This window comes from Bacillus rossius, assembly GCF_032445375.1.
Source record: "Bacillus rossius redtenbacheri isolate Brsri chromosome 9 unlocalized genomic scaffold, Brsri_v3 Brsri_v3_scf9_2, whole genome shotgun sequence".
NCBI classification, from domain to species: Eukaryota; Metazoa; Arthropoda; class Insecta; order Phasmatodea; family Bacillidae; genus Bacillus; species Bacillus rossius.
Window position 1 is genome coordinate 5,661,223 of NW_026962013.1, and position 19,466 is coordinate 5,680,688.

Here is a 19,466-nt window from a genome sequence, read left to right on the forward strand (position 1 = left end):
TCATCCTGCAGGTCATCTTTGAATATATACACTGTATAGAAGTCGCGAGTGGATAGGATTTACTCTACGTTTTTCAGAAGCGTATGATGAGCAGCTTGGGAACTTCACCGCTGCAGTGCGCTGCCGTAACGCCCTGTATCGTCTTAGTTGTTATTTACACGTTAGAGCGCAGCACTGTCGCCCGCTGTCATTCCCCGCACCCCCCCCCCCCCCACTTATCATTCACTGCAGCTTAAGGTCGTTCAACGGGAGGGGGAAGGTGTGTTTGAAGAGTTCGACACTTGTCCGCTAGGGACCACAAGTCGATGCCCTAGAGATGGTGGCGATTGCGGTGGTGAATTAACCAACTACCTCAAAACCGTATTAGAAATTTTAACCTGGGCTGGCGACTTCTATACAGTATATATATTCAAAGAGGTCATTGAACCCGCGAATTTTTCCGGGCCCTAGCTGATCCGTCTCCGTGTCCGTGTTACTGTGTAACGGGCCGCAGTGCCGGTGTGCACACGAAGAATTCCGTCCGCGCATTGGTGCTGCGATGCCTGCGCGGAGCCCCAAGCAGGTGGAGGGTCGCGGACAATGGCGCCCCTGTAGCCAGAGGCCCGTCGTCCACAATGGGGGACTCTGGTGGTGGATGCGCGCAGGTAGGGCCCGGAGCAGCGGACCGCAAGGCCCAAGCTCGCGACCCCAGCATGGTCGAGACTTTCCTGTCCCGCGACCAACTCTTCTACCTGGACCGTCCTTCTTGTCCTGCACCGGACCTGCCCTTGCATGAGTGAGCCCAGGGTTTTTCCCTGTGCCAGTGCAGGTTCTTACCTGGGCCCAACTTCACTAGTTATAGTTCCAGATCTAATATAGAGGAGTTAGTCGTTCCATCAATTACTTGCTGCCATGGCTGGCCAATCTCCGAAACCCAGGAAGATTAGACGTACAGGATTCGCCCTGGGACGCACCCAGAGTCTTCCCTAGCCTAGACACTTCATAAGTAGAGACTGGAAAATTTCGCGCTTTCGATGACCTCTAGGATAGACTCCACAACCCTCTACATACTCAGGCAAATGCCACTTGCTTATTGGCTATTGACTCGTGACACTTGTCAACTGGTACGCTTGCGATTCGATACTTTTTTGGTTGAAGGTTTCCCATTGGCTAAAAGTCCTTTAGATAAACTGTAAGCCAATCACAGAAGCAATATAAATGTACAGTTGTTTGGATTCTAGGATATCGTGAAATGAATCCGCGAATTTTTCCGGTCTCTACTCATAAGCAAATATACTTAGTTTTAGTTAGGTTAGGAAAATAAAATGGCGGCCCGGAGTCCCTTCAAGCATATCCCCGTGCTTCTGTGACCAACACAGCTTGACAAAGGCCCGAATTTTATTTTTAAAAAACATCACTGTACACTTTGTTCCTCTGCGTCATTTACTTTTTGTGGATATTCGCCATTACCCCGGTATTTTTTTTTTTTTTTTTTTAATTTTCGAACTATGTATGAACTATTATAAGAAAATTTATTTTTAAAGTTGATCATGTGTTGGTTATTTTTAATTTAAATGTTGTCATAAAATGTTGACAAACCTTATAATTAGGGGCAGGCATTTTTCGCGAAAAGATGTGAACCCTTATTAGACTGCAACAAGGTGTACCCGCACTAGGAGGTTTCTTCCTTGTGATTGGCAGCCGTTTGCGAGAGAAGTCGTTGCCTTATTTGACCGAGCCACTCAGGACGCATTTGCTTCCGCACTGAATCACTGTGATTGGTGTTATAACAATCGATGTGTACCTGGGAGATACTCGTCCAATCACGAAACACAGGAGATGTTATAGTGTTTTAACTTTCATCTAATCTCAAAATCTTTTCGCGAAATCTGCATGCCTCTACTTATAATTGTAACATTAGATAGATTTTTAAGCAAATTTTTTAAAATAAATTTTTAATATCTTATATGTTATGTGCTAATTTTCTGTTGTTGCTTTTATAGTTTATACTGATTTGCTAATTTAGTTTGTATCTTACTGTTTGAGAGAGTAATTTGTTTGATTCAAATTTAACATTCAATTCTAAAAATAACTTTCCGTGAACACATTTCAGATACATCAAGGATGATTTTAGTAAACAGTACCTTAGAAACACAATACTAACAATAGAATTACCACTGCACTAATTTAACCATCTTTCGGATTTCGCATTTCAGTAACGCATCGCCCGCAATGACAGAAATATAAAATATTTCTAATCGCGAATTATTTTACGTGCAAGCCATCAGTCAACAATCAGTGCGTACTGTCAGTGCGAACAATCAATTCATCAATCAGTCCATCAGAACATCAGCTGAGTGTTGTGGCAGACAATTTTGTTTTACACTCTTTAGTTGATTTGCTATTTTTTTTTACTTCTGCTTACTAAAATTTCAACTGCAACTGCAACACCCCATGTTTCTTCCATATTCAAGGAAAAAAAAATTTTTGGTACTCTTACAAAAGATTCCTTTGGAAACCAGTTGCAAAAAATATTTTGTACAACACTTGACTATGGTTATTTTTGCTTAAATAAAATACGTTTTTCGAGATAATACTGAGATTTCTTACAAAAATCGCCGCATAATTTTTTTATATTTTAATTGATGTTTCATTCAAAACATGTTGATCGAATATTCAACAATGAGATTTTATTTATTTTTATAATTCTCATTAAGGTGCGCAGTTAATACTTTAAAGCTATTCAGGGAACGGTTCACAATTTAGTTTTATCCATTGGAGGTACTGGGACAACACAAAGCAGGAATGCCCCGGGTAATACTTCGAACCCAGTATTTTGTAGTGATGCGGTTGTTTTCATGTGGATATCTGTAATTCGACATGAACATTGCCAAAAAAAAAAAAGGGGGGGGGGTTGTCCGTAAGTCGATTTACGGTCGATAATTTAACGTGATAACGTCATAAGAAATCATTTATGAAAAATTGCATACTTTTTGATTTTAAAATATTATTTACAGTTTTTGCAAATTTAATTTAAATAATTTGTTTAAATATAATCACGGACAATTAGTTACAGAAATAAACTAAAATCAAATCAATGTAAATAAATTGTTAATTTTAAATGACGAAAGTGGACAAATAAATCATTTTTTTTTTTGATTGCTGCTTTTAAAAAGCCCGTCTTAACCTGTTTGATATTATAGGAGATTTTCTCGCACGGTGGTTGGCTGGTTCTTGCACGCTCGGCTCAGGCGGGACATGACAATGAGTCATGCTTTTTCGTGCGTGCAGCCGGCGTTCATCGATTTATAAGTAGAGACCGGAAACATTTGCGATTTCAATGACCTGCAGGATATACTGCATGATCCTCTATGCACGCGGGAAAGTTACATTTGCTCATTGGCTACTGACTTCGTGACACCTGTTAACTGGGACGCTAGTGATTCGATACTTCTTTTGTTAAAGGTTTTCCATTGGCCGAGTATCATTCAGATAAACTGTGGCCCAATCACTGATGCAGCAAAAGGGCAAACGTTTTTTGGATTCTAGACTATCACGAAATGAATCCGCGAATTTTTCCGGTCTCTATTTATAAGACGTTATCACGTCAAAAAAATACAGCGTACGATGTAACGATGCGTCCAACGGCGACAGCGAACACAAGACTGGTTGCGTGCGGGGAAGGAACTGAGAGCTGGACTGCTGGTATATATGTATGTGTTGGGGTAGTGGTAGGGCGAGGGGGAGGGCCTCGGCCGCACCCCGTGATGGCCAGGAAGGGGGGCGCGGAAAAGTACCATACTGGAAAAGTTCCATACTTGAAAAAGGACAAGACGGAATTGTGCCATATTTTTTTACACACTCCATGGAATGACTGCAACGCCTCTGTTCTCAGAATAGTGTGGAGAATTCCCTGTAGACAGCGCTGTCAACTCCAACAGTGTCTTCGGTTAACTCAAATGACGCCAGATAGCAGCACGTCCTTTTTAAAGTATGGCACTTTTCCGGTATGGTACTTTTCCGTCTGTTTCGAAAAGGCGAGGTGGAATTCCAGGAAGTGTCCCGTCACAGCCGTGGAGGGGAGGGGGGGACCGTTACCAGCCAGGTCTTCCCGCGCTCCAGACGGTAGGTCCGCGGGTAGGACTAGTTTCCACGGCCTCGCTGCCACCCGGGTTCCCGACGACATCACTCCCCCCCCCCCTCTCGCGCGAATCCTCACGACACGTTCCCCGAGTCACCATCAGCGTGTACTTCTGTTCAGTGACTTCATTGCTAAGGACCGGAAAAAATTCGCGGATTCAATGACCTCTAGGATATAGCCTCCATTATCCTCTGCACTTCTCAAGTAAACACGCGTGTTCATTGGTTACTAAATTGTGAGTCGTCTCCACTGGGTAGCTTGTGATTCGACGCTTCTTTGGTCGATAGTCTCTCATTGGCCCAGAGAGCTCCAGTTAAACCGCGAGCCAATAGCAGAACCAGCAGAATTGTACACGTGTTTTGAATTTCATCCTATCACGAAATGAATCCGCGAATTTTTCCGGTCTCTATTCATTGCTTGTTGTGGTTAGCTGTGTAGAAATCAAATATAGCTAAGTGCAATTAATAATAATATAATAATAATTTATTTACCAATTTTTTTACACTTTGTTAACAATATTCACTTAATTAACCAGAAAATTTAGCACAAACGAAAGCAATCTTGTATGTGAGTGCATCTAGTCACTTCAAATTACATGCGGTATTTTGACGTTTGTAAACATTTGTAACTGTATAATAACTGAGAAATAGGTAAATATATAAAATAAAACCTTAGAAACTTTACATTAGTTATATAAAGATAAAAGTTAAAAAAGAGCAATTTATTAAAATGCAGTATTATGCAAAACATTACATAAATATTACTGTTTGTTTGAGAATTGGACTTAGGTTAGTGATAAATGGTTTCTTCCGGAATCAAGTCAACGGCGCAGTATTCCCTTGTATGAAGAGACGGCGGAATTTACGACGAGGCCGACGCACGACGCTCGCTCCCGTCAGCAAAAGCGTCGCCGCATTGACTGTCGTCCCGGGTGGGGAAAAATGCTAACCGGTCGAACACATGCAGCAAAAGTCTGAAAGCATCTTGATACCATGCCAATTACTAGAGACCGGAAAAATTCGCGGATTCATTTCGTGATAGGCTGAAATTCAAACACGTGTACAATTCTGCTGGTTCTGCTATTGGCTCGCAGTTTAACCGGAGCTCTCTGGGCCAACGAGAGACCATCGACCAAAGAAGCGTTGAATCACAAGCTACCCAGTGGAGACGACTCACAATTTAGTAGCCAATGAACACGCGTGTTTACTTGAGAAGTGCAGAGGATAATGGAGGTGGTCCTAGAGGTCACTGAATCCGCGAATTTTTCCGGTCCTTACCAATTACTCTCCACGCGGTGAACATAGAAACTGACGGGTCGCTGCAAAAAGGTTCTCCCACAGTTACGGGGTCACCGGCGTCGTCTCCGTCGTCGACGTCGACGTCGTCGGGCGGCCGGTCGCGACGACGTGATCGCGATTCTCGCCGTCGACCCGACACGCGGTCGAGGAGCGGTCGGCGTGACTTGCGGATACGCCTCCTCGTCGCGGGACCTGTCTGTCTGCGGTCCCGGACACACGCGTGCTTCTGCGCCGCGGTCGCGTCCAAGTTCCCATAGTCACCGCTCGCGAGTGTTCGTCCTCGGGCGGCTCCCGCCCTGACCCCTGGTGTTCGTTCGAGCCGGACGCCGGATTCGTGCTGCATGTTCAGTGGCGTAGCTAAGGCGACTGGCTCCCCTGGCCAGACTTGAAAATGGCGCCCCCTCATGGATTAAAAAAAAAAAAAAAGGGGGGGGAGGGTTCAGTAACCACGAAACCTTCGTGTAGTCTCCCCTGGCGGGGGCACATCCCTGCCACTCGCTTGCTAAGCCACTTTACATTTTTCGACCAGTCTGCCCACCCAGGTACACACACGGTGCGCAGAGCTTCAGGAAAAAAAAAACAACGCGATTTCAAAACTACTCGAGATATCCGAGCAGGGTCTGCTTACGAAAAGCATTTAAGAGTTCGCTGAGGGCAGAAAAGTACTTTTGGTTTTGGATTAATTTTTGAAACTGTTTTTTTTTTTTAGAAGAGCTAAAATGGCTAAAACGCTTCTTTTCAGAGATATTTTTAGGCGTAAAACAACCGGTACAGATCCTTCAAAGCACTTTAAGGGACTTGCATGACAACTTTATCTTAATTTCTCGGTCATATAATGTTACGGTCACCACTCAAACTTCACAGTTATCCTGTGACTGCGAGAAGACTGCGCGCCAGTCCAGAGGAGACACCGCGCTAGAAGCACCAGCGAGCGTCGCGCTTATCATCCCGCCTCGCTGACAAAGGCGGACCCCTTAATTTTTTCGCGAATAACCACGATACACACAAAATAAATTAACCGTATATATACAAATATTGTCGATGTGTAATTTTAGTTCAAATAGCCAAAAATGTATTGTAAATATCCGTTGACATTAGTTTCAAAACAAAGTAAACAAAAATAAAAAAGAACAGATTTCATAGTGTAAATGGTAATAAATATTTTTTTTTTAATTATATCCTTTATTTTTTCAATCTCCTGCAACAAAGGCTCGTCTAATCAAAAATTGGAGACAAAAGTTTTATATGAAAATTATGAGATTTACAAATAATTTGAAATGATTTGATAGTGAACCTACTACGAAGTTCTGAATTTTTTTTTTTAAATTCTACCCCTGATTTTTTCAACCCATTGCAGCAATGGTTCGTCTAATCAAAAATAGTTTCAGACAACAAAAGTTTTAGATAAAAATTATAATATTAACATACAATCCGTACGAATTCGATGTTGTGCCTACGAAAGGATTTATGATGTTTTTTGTCCTCCAACCCTAGTTTTTTCTACCTCTTACAGTTATGGTTGCTCATATCAAAAAAATTACTCAGACAAAAGATTTTGGTATTACTCCTACGAGTTATAATACGTTCGAATGGATGCAATATTCTCCATATTATGGGAGTTACAGCGATTTTTCTGTTTTTCAAAAAACCTTCCCTATTTCTACTACTTCGACCGATATTTTCCACTGCTAGATTTTAGGTATCACTTTGGAAGTGATTTGTGAACAATTGCGGTAGTTATCGTGTCAAATTTGATATATATAGATATATAGTATATAATATATAAACTTTTTATTGAGTTGACGATGGTTTTGGGGTCTATGGATCATGAAACGAAAAACTATTAAAAAAATTTCCTGAAGTCGCACCATGGTAACGGCTATAGTAGGTAGTGTTCATGGAAATCTACCTAAAAGCAGTTGTCAAATGTAGCAGTAGTTTTCTCATAAAAAAAAGGGGGTTGTGTGCAAAGTCTGTTTACGGACGATAATTTTACGTGATAACGTCATAAGAAAACATTGATGAAATTTTGCAAACTTTTTTAATTTTCAAATATTATTTACAGTTTTTTTTTTCAAATTTAATTTAAATAATTTGTTTAAATGTAATCACGAACAATAAGTTAAGAAGCCTGTTTGATATTATAGAAGATTTTCTCGCACGGTGGTTGGCCTTGTTCTTGCACGCTCGGCTCAGGCGGAACGTGACAATTTTTTCGTGCGTGCAGCCGGCGTTCGTCGATTTGTAACACGTTATAACGTCAAAATACATTTGTGCAACGGCCAGTGTGTTGATAGTCCGATGGCTACAACACAGACGTCTCCTCAGCTCGTCTTATGCTGAGGACGAGTGCTGACATGTTCCTCGGACGCACGGAGGAGCGGCCATGCACTCGTGCTGACACACCAGTGGGCCCGCACGCTCATTTCCTGCTCTCCCGATAGATAGGAGAGAGAGAGAGAGAGCAGTTACACCACGTTCACAATTAAAAAAATCAAGCGAGTGCATAGCAAGCCATGCACACGACCTGTGCGAACTGCGAAATCGGTTCACAATTGAATTCTTACTGTTAATTTCAGCGAATGAAATTTCGCGAACTATGCGACATCTGTTAACAGTGCTAGTAAATAAACATATTAACTTTCAAAATAATGATAATACTATTATTATCTCGACATTTTCTTACCACAATATGGTTAATAAATATATAAACATTTTTCCAGTCCCGCCAAAAAAGCACCCTGCTCTTCTCTCATTGGCTGTTGTGCCATGCGTACGCGACCGAAATAAAATATATTCATTTCACTCATATGCGCACGACCTCGCTCCCATGCACACGACCAACTTTCTGCTATTGTGAATCGCTAGGTTAGGAAACATGGCGTTCATATCCTATGCACACGACCTACTGTTACTGTTACTGTTATTTTTTTCAATTGTGAACCTAGCCTTATGATCCTTATCGTCTCCCCGCGGTACGAGATACGTGCACCGCAGCCACTACGTTTTCAACAGAGTGTACCCACCATAATTGCCTCAGCGTATTACCATACATCGCTCATTGTGTTCTCAGCTTCCTCGGTACCCGGCAATCACCTGGCGGTCCCTGGCGAACACAGCGATGAGATGGAAAGAGAAGAAAAAAAAAATAGCACTCTAATTCTTCCACTTGGCAGAACCAGAAAACATTAGCGATAAGATCATTCTTCAACCTGAGGCCTGCGAGAATACCCGCATCAAACTACAGTTGCGTTGGATTTTCCGTGAGAGATATTTTGATCACAGAAATAGTAGACCCGCCATTAATTCTAATTTAATAGATTCGTTGCAAATACCTTCTCATCAGAAAATGTAGCTGAATAAAAGCAAATGCGAATTTCCAGAACACATAGGCTACTATCAGTGGTCCTGTTTGCTAAATAATAAATGAAACGATGTAATTAATATTTGGAAAGGTATTTTACTTAAAGAATAGCAAGACGAACTTAACTCGTGAACATCAGAGTTGTGTGTCTTCATTTCATTTATGAAAACAGTTGCGGTATTTCAGGTCGCTACGTCCAAGTGTATGACTGTTACTTAGCAAAATTACAATTTAATTAAGGCCTACAACGTTAATTACTGTTTCTTTTACACTCTAAGATTTCAAATAGTGGAAGCTGCTTCGAATGAATCTAATTTGACTAGGAATATACTAAAACGAAAACTCTCTGTCTGAATCGTTGAATTCCTACATTTATATTACAGTGACTGAGTATCTATGATAATAATGCCTTCTGTTTCTGGTCAGTTTTGGTGTGTTATTCTTTTATTCCGTGGCAATTTCCTTCAATAAAGCAGCGGAGTCCGTCACGCAGTATCACCTCCAGACTCCGGACTCCGGACTCCAGACTCCAGAAAAGATCCTAGCGCCACCCACATTAAACACCCCCCCCCCCCCCCCCACTTTCGCTGCGCCATTGTCACCCCGCTCGGGCGCGCCACGTGGATGGAATCACATTCGTTCGCCGTCACTTTGTCTTCGCCTGACCCTTTTGTCCGGCGCTGTTTACGACTTCCCCTCAGTGGCGGACACGGCTTCTAATTCTGGAGGAGGAGGGGGGGGGGGGTGGCGCATGATTCTCCAATTAAATGTGGAGTCCTAAATTTTGAACAAATAAAATATGTCCCTTTATAAAGCAAATTTAACTCATTGATGACGTCTTAAAGAGTCATAACCCAAATTATCGTTTTATCTGTATTTTAGAACGTAGTGATAAAAAATCTATTAAAAGCACAGAGAAGTAAAAAAAAAAAAAAAAAATCTACAAAGGGAAAGACTTCAAATAATTTAATTCAAACTGTTAACCAATACTATATCTACCTTAAAATATTAAAATGAATTCGAAGCTAATTTGCGGCATACTCCAAGCCTCTCCCTACCCATTTCATTTTAATCTGGTGAACGGAAAGTGAAACGCCTAATGCCTTACTGTACGTTATACACTGTCCATACATACTAATGGACAAGTTGCATAATAATTGATTCGTGCACTGTAATATTTTTGGTAACGTTCCTACACATGTAATATGTTATGACCTATGAAACTGAATAGGAAATTTCCTATGAATTTGTGGAATTCCCACCTACATATTTTTTATGAAAAAAGAAATCAAATACATAGGAAAAGTAGCAACAATATTTTAACGATAAATTTCCTATACCATGGAATACGTTAATATGTTAAGTATTTTACCAAGACCAATCTACAGTGTAGTACGTAAATAATAAATATAATGCATACGTAAATTTAACGTACTTAGTTATTCCATTCAATATTTTTCTTGCTTAATACTAACCGAAATGGAAAAAATTAAGAGGACATTTCACTTAAATTTCATATAATTTCTCCGCAAAAGTCTTTTTCATTAAGATTTTTTATTACATACTTTAGTAGCGTTCAACTCGCGATATAATGTTTGTACATTTGCTATATCATATTTAGGAGCCAACTCCACTGTTTAATTTGTGTGAGCATTTGAAACCCAGTGACCGACAAATAAATTACTTCTGTCTCAGTTTCTAGGATTCAAGCATAAGACGTAATCATAACTAACGGTGACGATCATCCACTCAGGAGAGGATGTTCCTGTTCTTTCTCAACACCGGGTCGTTTGAATACATTCTGTTTATTTTTATTACGTGTGCGAAAATAGTCCCGCCCTTGACAGTTTCATAAAGACCAAGGTAAAAAGGACAACCCTTTAACAACCGCAATAATTCATTATATCTGATGTAAAATAACATCTTATTAGAATATATCGTTGAATGTCCTTTCATAACCTCCGAAATGTCAGTGTACTTTAACAGCAATCAATCACTGTTAGTTAAATTGCGCTGTCGGCAGAGTCCTTGACCGAGTCAAGATGACTCATGTACAGCGATATCATAATTATTTACACATATGCTACCATTACCATGCTACCACTAAAAACTAAAATGTAAGGGGCTTAAGGGTATTCGCTACTGAAAAAGTTAACTTTTTTATTTATCTTGTGAGTCATTCAGATATATTTTTTCCTGTTTAAAATAAAAGCAGTTAAAAGCTAAAAAAGAAAACATCACGTTATTTTGCAACATCCAGGGGCATTTATATTGACTAGCAGCATAATTAAATATGTATCTCATAAATTTAGGTATACACAATACCAATAACATGCGGATGGATGATTTATTACAAATACGTGGTTTTTTAGTCAGTTTATGTGTAAAAAAATGTATATGACTCTAAATTAAAATGACGGTTTTGTTGAATCTTTTAGTAGCGGTAACACTTGTCTAGGTATGAGCAAACATATATTTCATTGACTCCGTGTGATTTGTTTTCCCGCAAGAGCACCACTCTGAGAGAGCAGAGTCCTCGCCGGCTAGGCAGTGGGTAGCGCGGACCACCCAGCATCGGGGCGGGGCGGGACGGACCAGGGGCTAACGGACGCTAACTGGCACTCACTCTGGGCGACACCGTTCGTCTTGACGTGGCCGTTGGCCTTGGCGTGTCCGTTCGCCGGCGCCTTGTAGTTGGGCCCGTTCTTCAGGATGGACGTCTGCGGCATGCCGGGGAGGTTGAGGGGGACCTCGAGCGCGCGCGCGGACGGAACCAGAGCTCGCTGCTGCGTCGACCCCGCGTGCCGCATCGCTCAGGGTCACATGGCGGCGTGACGTCACGCGGACCGCGGAGTGCACTTCCGATCCCCTGGAAGCCTTCCGACAGCGTTCCCGGCGACCCGCTGCGGTCGGGACAGCCCAGAGAGCACGTGCGCGCCGATACGGCCCGGAGACTTCGACGCAAGGGTAGGACACGAACCTCGCCGCGTGGCGTCCTGCCGACCACTGAGCGCGCGCGGGGGGGTGACGGACTGAGATAGTGCGCGCCCGGGCCCGCTAGGCGGCAGCACGGGCGCCTCTCCCCTCCCTCCATACCCCCCCCTCTCCCACTCCACACAGAATCCCCGGCGAACTATGTGCGCTCGGTGACCGACTGTTACACTTTCCACGGGACGGAAGTCGTCACACACGAGACACGCGCGTTTTTTTTTTTTAGAGTAACTGACGTCGTAAACTGGAACCAATGGCGGTCACATTCAAACAGACTCGTTAAAATATCTGGACCGATTACGTCCATACATTTCCTAGTGATTGTTTTGACGCAGTACATATTTTTACTGGTGTGTCCACAATTGCTTCCTCTATATATTTTTGTGTCAATAGCTATCTCGTAAAAGAAATTGCTTCGAATATTCTTTGATTTACCATAATTTCGAATGCATTTTTCATTCCATTACCGTTACTAGGCCTTATGGAATGACTTTACGTTTGAGTAATTCAGTTCTCTCGTAGCTATCATTCCAATCCCTTTGTTTATAATAGTCTAGTTCCCATTAATTCTCTGTAAATTATCAACCACATATTTTGTTTATTATGAATCTACTCTTCTAGTTGTATACCGTGACTTCCACAAAAACTATGTTGCCAGTCATATATATATATATATATATATATATATATATATAAACTTTTTTTTCTAAGCTTTAACAATAGCTATTAAAAGTCGTGCGATCGATTATTTAATCAGGAGTCACTGATTGGTTTTACATAGACAGAGGTGAACAATCAGTTATTGGACGTGATATGCAGTTTGCGCATGCGCCCAGGGCCTCGTTTTGGCTAGTTCTGGCGCATCGTAAAATTTCACTTTTATAATTTTTTTTCTTTACGCACCTTAAGAAGTATAACTACAATTATTTTGAAAACAAGCGTTTCAGCCATTTTTCACTCTTCTAAAAATTACAGTTTTAAAAACGACATCCGGAAGCAGAACCACCCGTCAGCCCAAAGCTTATTTTTAAATGCTCTACTGTACATTTAAATTATTAACTCTTGTAATTTTAAATTGTGAGGTAACAGTAGGATGTGCGTAGGTGACGCATATCTAGAGACCGGAAAAATCCGCGGATTCATTTCGTGATAGGCTGAAATTCAAACATGTGTATAATTCTGCTGGTCCTGCTATTGGCTCGCGGTTTAACCGGAGCTCTCTGGGCCAATGAGAGACTATCGACCAAAGAAGCGTCGAATCACAAGATACCCAGTGGAGACGACTCAAAATTTAGTAACCAATGAACACGCGTGTTTACTTGAGAAGTGCAGAGGATAACGGAGGCTATCCTAGAGGTCATTGAATCCGCGAATTTTCCCGGTCCCTACGCATATTCAGGTTTGAAGAAAGGATTGGTAGGTTTTATTTTAATAATACCTTCCGAGACGCAAATCTTTTTCTCGGATATTAGACAGCTGAGTTGTCAAATGCTGAAGATGTAATGTAATACAGTTGTATTGAGCGGGGTTGTGTTGAGAGGTTTCCGGGCAGGCGGGGGTCCTCCTAGAGTCCTCGTCGGCGCCGCGGGCTGTCCTGTCCGAGCGGGCAGGAGGCATGGGGTCGCACCCGGGGGACGAGACTAATGGTCGCTCCCGGCGCGTCGGTGTCGCGTGTTCACGCCTGTCGCCGCGGCGGCGGTCGTCCGTCTTCCTCGCTGCACTCCGGCGTCGGCGGTCCCTCTCCCACCCTCCCCCTACCCCTGCCCACTACCACCACACCTCCCCCTCCACCACCACACCTCCCCCTTCCACTACCACCACACCTCCCCCTACCCCTCCCACTACCACCAGACCTCCCCCTCCCACTACCACCAAACCTCCCCCTACCCCTCCCACTACCACCAGACCTCCCCCTCCAACTACCACCACACCTCCCCCTACCCCTACCACTACCGCCACACCTCCCCCTCCCCCTCCCACTACCATCACACCTCCCCCTCCCACTACCACCACACCTCCCCCTACCACTCCCACTACCGCCACACACCCCCTCACCCTACCACTACCACCACACCTCCCCCTCCCACTACCACCACACCTCCCCCTCGACCCCCCACTACCACCACACCTCCCCCTACCCCTCCCACTGCCGCCACACCTCCCCCTCCCAGTACCACCACACCTCCTCATACGGCGCGCCACGGTTTCAAAAACACGCAATATAAATTTTTTTTTGACGTGACAACGTCTAATAAATCGATGAACGCCGGCTGCACGCACGAAAAAGTGTCCCGTCACGCACATTTCTCCGTTACGCTGTGTCCCGTTACGCACATTGTTCCGTTACGCTGTGTCCCGTTACGCTCATTGTACGCTTGCGCCGCATCTATCTCTCTTCCACTCGACTGTTTATAAAGTGAAGTGAAAAGTTAATGTGGTTTTCCATTGCTTATGACAACAACAATTTCGGCAATAAAGGTTAATTATCCTTGCATTTTAAAAATCTGATTACTAGTATAATTTCGAGTATTTATTGTTTTATTATTGAAATAAAAATGATTCAATTTTATTCATGAAGTATGCAATCATTTCATCAATGTTTTGTTATGACGTTGTCACGTTAAACTATCGTCCGTAAACCGACTTTACAGACAACCAATTATTTTTTTTTTTTTTACCTTTACAGGAGATTCATTTCGTAACCACCCTGTAATACTACAACTAAGACAATGTAACTTTGCACAACAAACACATAGCTATGGTTATTTCTGCATACATTAAACACGGTTAGTTCTGCGCATTACCTACGAAAATTGCTGCGTAGTTTTACATTTTAATTCATGTTTCATTCAAAGCATAATTTTCAAAACCAAGGGAAAGATGATAAGATTCTTTAATTTGACTTTGGTTTTATTACTATTATTAATGTGCGCAGTTGATATTGGAAAGCTATCCAGCTATCTACAGAAAAACCTTAACTATTGGAGGTACCGGGACAACAGAAAGCATAAACGCCCGGGTATGGTAACACTATTTTGAAGTGATACAGGTGTTTCAATGTAAATGTGGAAAAAATTACTAATTTTTGTAATTTTACATGAATATTTCTGTTCCATTTACAAAAGTGAAACTTCTTTTTGCGATTCAAACCTCGAATCGGTAAGTGCTCTCTTTATACCTCTTCGGAGTCAGAAACGTTTGAAAACAATGAGTAGAGACCGGAAAAATTCGCGGATTCATTTAGTGATATGCTGAAATTCAAAAATGTGTATAATTCTGCTGGTTCTGCTATTGGCTCGCGGTTTAACTGGAGCTCTCTGGGCCAATGAGAGACCATCGACCAAAGAAGCGTCGAATCACAAGCTACCCAGCGGAGACGACTCACAATTTAGTATCCAATGAACACACGTGTTTGCTTGAGAAGTGCAGAGGATAATGGAGGCTATCCTAGAGGTCATTGAATCCGCGAATTTTTTCGGTTCCTACCAATGTGTTACGAAAACGTTGCGTTGAAATCACCGGCGTTGAAATTTTTGCTACCGTCGCGCCCGAGGAAGTTTCACTTGGAAAAAAAAACCGCGGACTTCGCGCGTCTCCGGACGCAGCCAGAAGACTCCTGCCCGGAGCACAGACCGCGACGTGAGGCGACGCGCTGCTGGCTATTCATGAGCAGATAGCGGCGCAGATGGGCCCCGACACTCGCACACTCACTGCCTGCACGAGCCACGCCGCAGCGCAAGCGAATCACATTCGCCTCGAAGAGGGGTGCTGTCACAACTTAGAAACACATAACTAGGGACCGGAAAAATTCGCGGATTCAATGACCTCTAGGATAGCCTCCATTATCCTCTGTACTTCTCAAGTAAACACGCGTGTTCATTGGTTACTAAATTGTGAGTCGTCTCCACTGGGTAGCTTGTGATTCGACGCTTCTTTTTTGTCGATGGTCTCTCAATTGGCCCAGAGAGCTCCAGTTAAACCGCGAGCCAATAGCAGAACCAGCAGAATTATACACAGGTTTGAGTTTCAGCCTTTCACCAAATGAATCCGCGAATTTTTCCGGTCTCTGCACATAACTTAGAAACACACAAGTTGGAATCTTCTAAGTTGTGTGTTTCCAAATTGTGATAGTTCTAAGTTATGACTTTCTAAGTTACGACGTTTCTAAGTTGTGTGATTCTGCGTTGTGTGTTTATAAGTTATGTGTTTCTAAGTTATGATCGTTCTAACTTACGACAGTTCTAAGTTACGTGGATTCTTTCGAGGTTTCTAAGTTATGACTGTTCTAAGTTGTGTGTTTCGAAGTTATTTGTGGTTCCCGTTTTGAAGCACGCAAGCAGCAAGACGTCACCTTCCTGATAACGCAAAACTGCTCAACAGTAGAATGAATCTCTATCTGTTTTTCTCCTCATTAATTCTCATTTCTCATGAAGACTAAAGGAAGAGACAAAGATATGAATTAAAAGTTTTTTTTTTTCTTTCACTGCATGAAAATTAAACAAGTGTAAATATGATGTACATAGTAAAAAAAAACAACGCACATAAACATCTGCTTCTCTAAACGTTTTCAGAACGCGCCCGTCGAAAACGCAAGATAAAATGCGACAAAGTTGGAATTTTTTAGCAATGCTTGCGTTGCGTTATTGCGGTAAACCGATACTACTCTAAAGTGTGGTTTATAAACATGTAGCGTCTTGCTTTTCTTGCGTTCTTGTGGGTTTTTTTTTTTGTTTTGTGTTTGACGTGTCAACGTCTAATAAAACGATGAACGCCGGCTGCACGCACGAAAAAGTGTCCCGATACGCTGTGTCCCGTTACTCTCATTGTACGCTTGCTCGCATCTATCTCTCTTCCACTCGATTGGAACAACCATCGATTTGACTTTTTCGAGGCACATTAAACTTGAAACACTCCCATTCGTTTCCTACTTTTCCTATCATCGTCCTAACCTTAACAGAATAACACAGATTGGAAGAAGTTAAATGGCAAACATGTATAAAAGTTATAGCTAAAATAATCTCTTCGTTAAAGTAATAAACATATTTGAATTAATGAGTGCAAATAAAAGTAAATTTATCAATTAAATTGTAGATTTCATTTCACTCCTTATTTGTATCCATACAAAAAAGTGATAATCCAATAACAATTATTCAATTTTATTCATAAAATTATGCAATCATTTCATTAACGTTTTGTTATGACGTTGTCACGTTAAAGTATCGTCCGTAAACCGACTTTGCAGACAACCAATTTTTTTTTTAGTTGCTTACAAATCCGCCGCAAGCGTGCTAGCCGCGGGCTGGGACGGCCACCAGGTGAGACGGCGGCATCGCGAGATGCTCCGACGAGAAGCTCAAGAACATCTGCGTCGGCTGGCCGCTGGGTTCTTCCGTCAACACCTTCCCTTGCGGGTCCGTGTTCTGGCTTGCCTGCTCTGCAGGGCGCTTGCATTTTGGGGTTGCTATTTTTGCTACACGCTTATCACGTAATGTTACGGGCACCAATTCAAGTCTCTCTGTTCTCTTGTGCGCGACGAGAAGACTGCGCGCCAGCTAAGAAGAAGCTGGTGGTAGAAGCACGGATATTCGCTTTTATAAGCATCGCATTGTATACTTTGTTGCAAATTTTGTCTCCAAAGATAGGCTATATCGTCATCTTCCTAATAAATTCATTTCTGTTTTTCAAGTCTGAGCAATGCAGCATTTTAGATCATACTGTCACATTTTAGAAATATTAGTTTATAGAAATCAGGATTTAGTAATAAAGAAAAAGTGCAATTTAGCGAGCCTTAAGACTCTAAGAGCCTGGCTTAGAGCCCGTCTACGATAGTCCGAACCTGTGCGTGGTCCGTGTCCTTATCCGAATGTGAGTGACGTCAAATTGTCTCACCGAAATTTGCCCTGTTCACAATTGCGATGTCCGATGTCCGAATGTATTGTTTTCTAAAGTTAGCACCAGAGCGCAGTAAATGTGCCTAACCAAATGTTTTTGTTTATTTTTTTGATGCTTTGTAGTTTGATATTGAACTTATGAAAGTTATGTAAGTTATAAGTGACTTACAACACCTTCCATTTCCTTCAATAACAAAAACAAACACCAAGTTTTCAAAACGGGAACCGGAAATTCAAATATCGTGTGTGTTCTGTTCTTTTTCTGTGTCCGAAGTACACAGGTTGGGACAAAAAGTTCAAATTGACGAATATCTTCGGACCAGGTAGGTTCGGACCTTCGCCCACTTGACGCATGACGTCAGAGGGTCACGTGGACCAATCAGCGACGAGTGTCCTTCGGACACAGTTTAGGACATTGCTATTGTAGACGGGCCATTAAAGTCACGAAGAGGATTTACTGTGAATAACATATTATATATATATATAGTTTTCATTCATTATCACGAATTGTACTATTCCACACATGAGTGCAAACAATCTATCATCCTACATCTTTAGATAATTTGAAAAATTTATATTTTTTAAAATTCAATCCGGAGCTAAATTTCGATAATATTTTTACATTTATCTCGAATTTTTTTTTTGTATTCTTTCCTGCAAAATTATTAATTCTTCGCGTTGTTATGCTAGGTCATAAAATCTAAGAAAGAATTTCTTAAACGAAGTTACGAATGGAAAAAATAAATCGACAGGTAGGTATTTTTAATAGCATGCTGGGTAAAAAAAAAAAAATTAAAAAATTTCCTTTTCCCAATGACATCCATATATATTTTTAAAAATGAAGTTAAAAATGGAAATGGTTGTACCCGTGGACCAAAAGAAGCCCCTCGCAGATGCGTAAACTCTGGGCGGCGACAGGTAGTTCAGCTAGTTTAAATACATAGCATCGCTATGTAGCAGATCGTCCCTGCAGAAGTTTCATCATAAATCATTCGGTACAAGGTATGCCGCGCGTTTCTGGCGAGTTAACTGCCGGACAGCCGTTCTGCGCCTGGCACGATGCGGCCACGTTAACACGAGTTTCATTTGTTATGATTCGAGACCGGAAAAAATTCGCGGATTCAATGACTTCTAGGATAGCCTCCATTATCCTCTGCACTTCTCGGGTAAACACGCGTGTTCATTGGTTACTAAATTGTGAGTCGTCTCCACTGGGTAGCTTGTGATTAGACGCTTCTTTGGTCGATGGTCTCTCATTGACCCAGAGAGCTCCAGTTAAACCGCGAGCCAATAGCAGAACCAGCAGAATTGTACACATGTTTGAATTTCAGCATATCACGAAATGAATCCGTGAATTTTTCCGGTCTCTATGACTGTGCAACGTATCTTGGTACCAAACAGAGCCTTTTCCTGTTTTATTGCAGACTGGGTGGCAGCAGCCCTCGTGCTGCAGGAGGATGATGGCGAGGAGGGGGTGGGAGGGGAGAGAGATGGCCGCTCAGTGTGTCAAGGCACGTTACTTCTCTTCGCGCTGCCGCTGCGTCCTCCGAGCCGAAGCAGAGCTCAGCCCCCCCCCCCCCCCCCCAGGCACAGCCCTCACGGCGGGACCACAACAGCCCGTCGCCTCCGCCCGCCCCCGCCAAGCATCCAGTCGAGCTGTCTGCAACGGGAAACCTTCGTTTCCCAGACGAGAGAGCCACACCCGAAGTTCCCCGAAGTTCATGCTCGCTTTTTTTTTAATTTTTGATTTCACAGTACCCTTTAATGTATGTAGCTATCCTCCTAACCAAATCAACCGTCCA

General features: G+C 42.4%; 1 protein-coding gene across 1 annotated transcript in view; it reads right to left on the reverse strand.

Moving 5' to 3' along the window:
- Positions 1–11,799, reverse strand: part of LOC134543058 (calpain-1 catalytic subunit-like) — a 177,480-nt gene extending 165,681 nt beyond the window's left edge. Inside the window, exon 1 of the mRNA XM_063387780.1 lies at positions 11,409–11,799. Coding sequence (XP_063243850.1) covers positions 11,409–11,592 — 184 coding nt within the window. The 5' untranslated portion in view covers positions 11,593–11,799. The remainder of the gene's footprint in view (positions 1–11,408) is intronic.
- Positions 11,800–19,466: the final 7,667 nt, after the last annotated feature.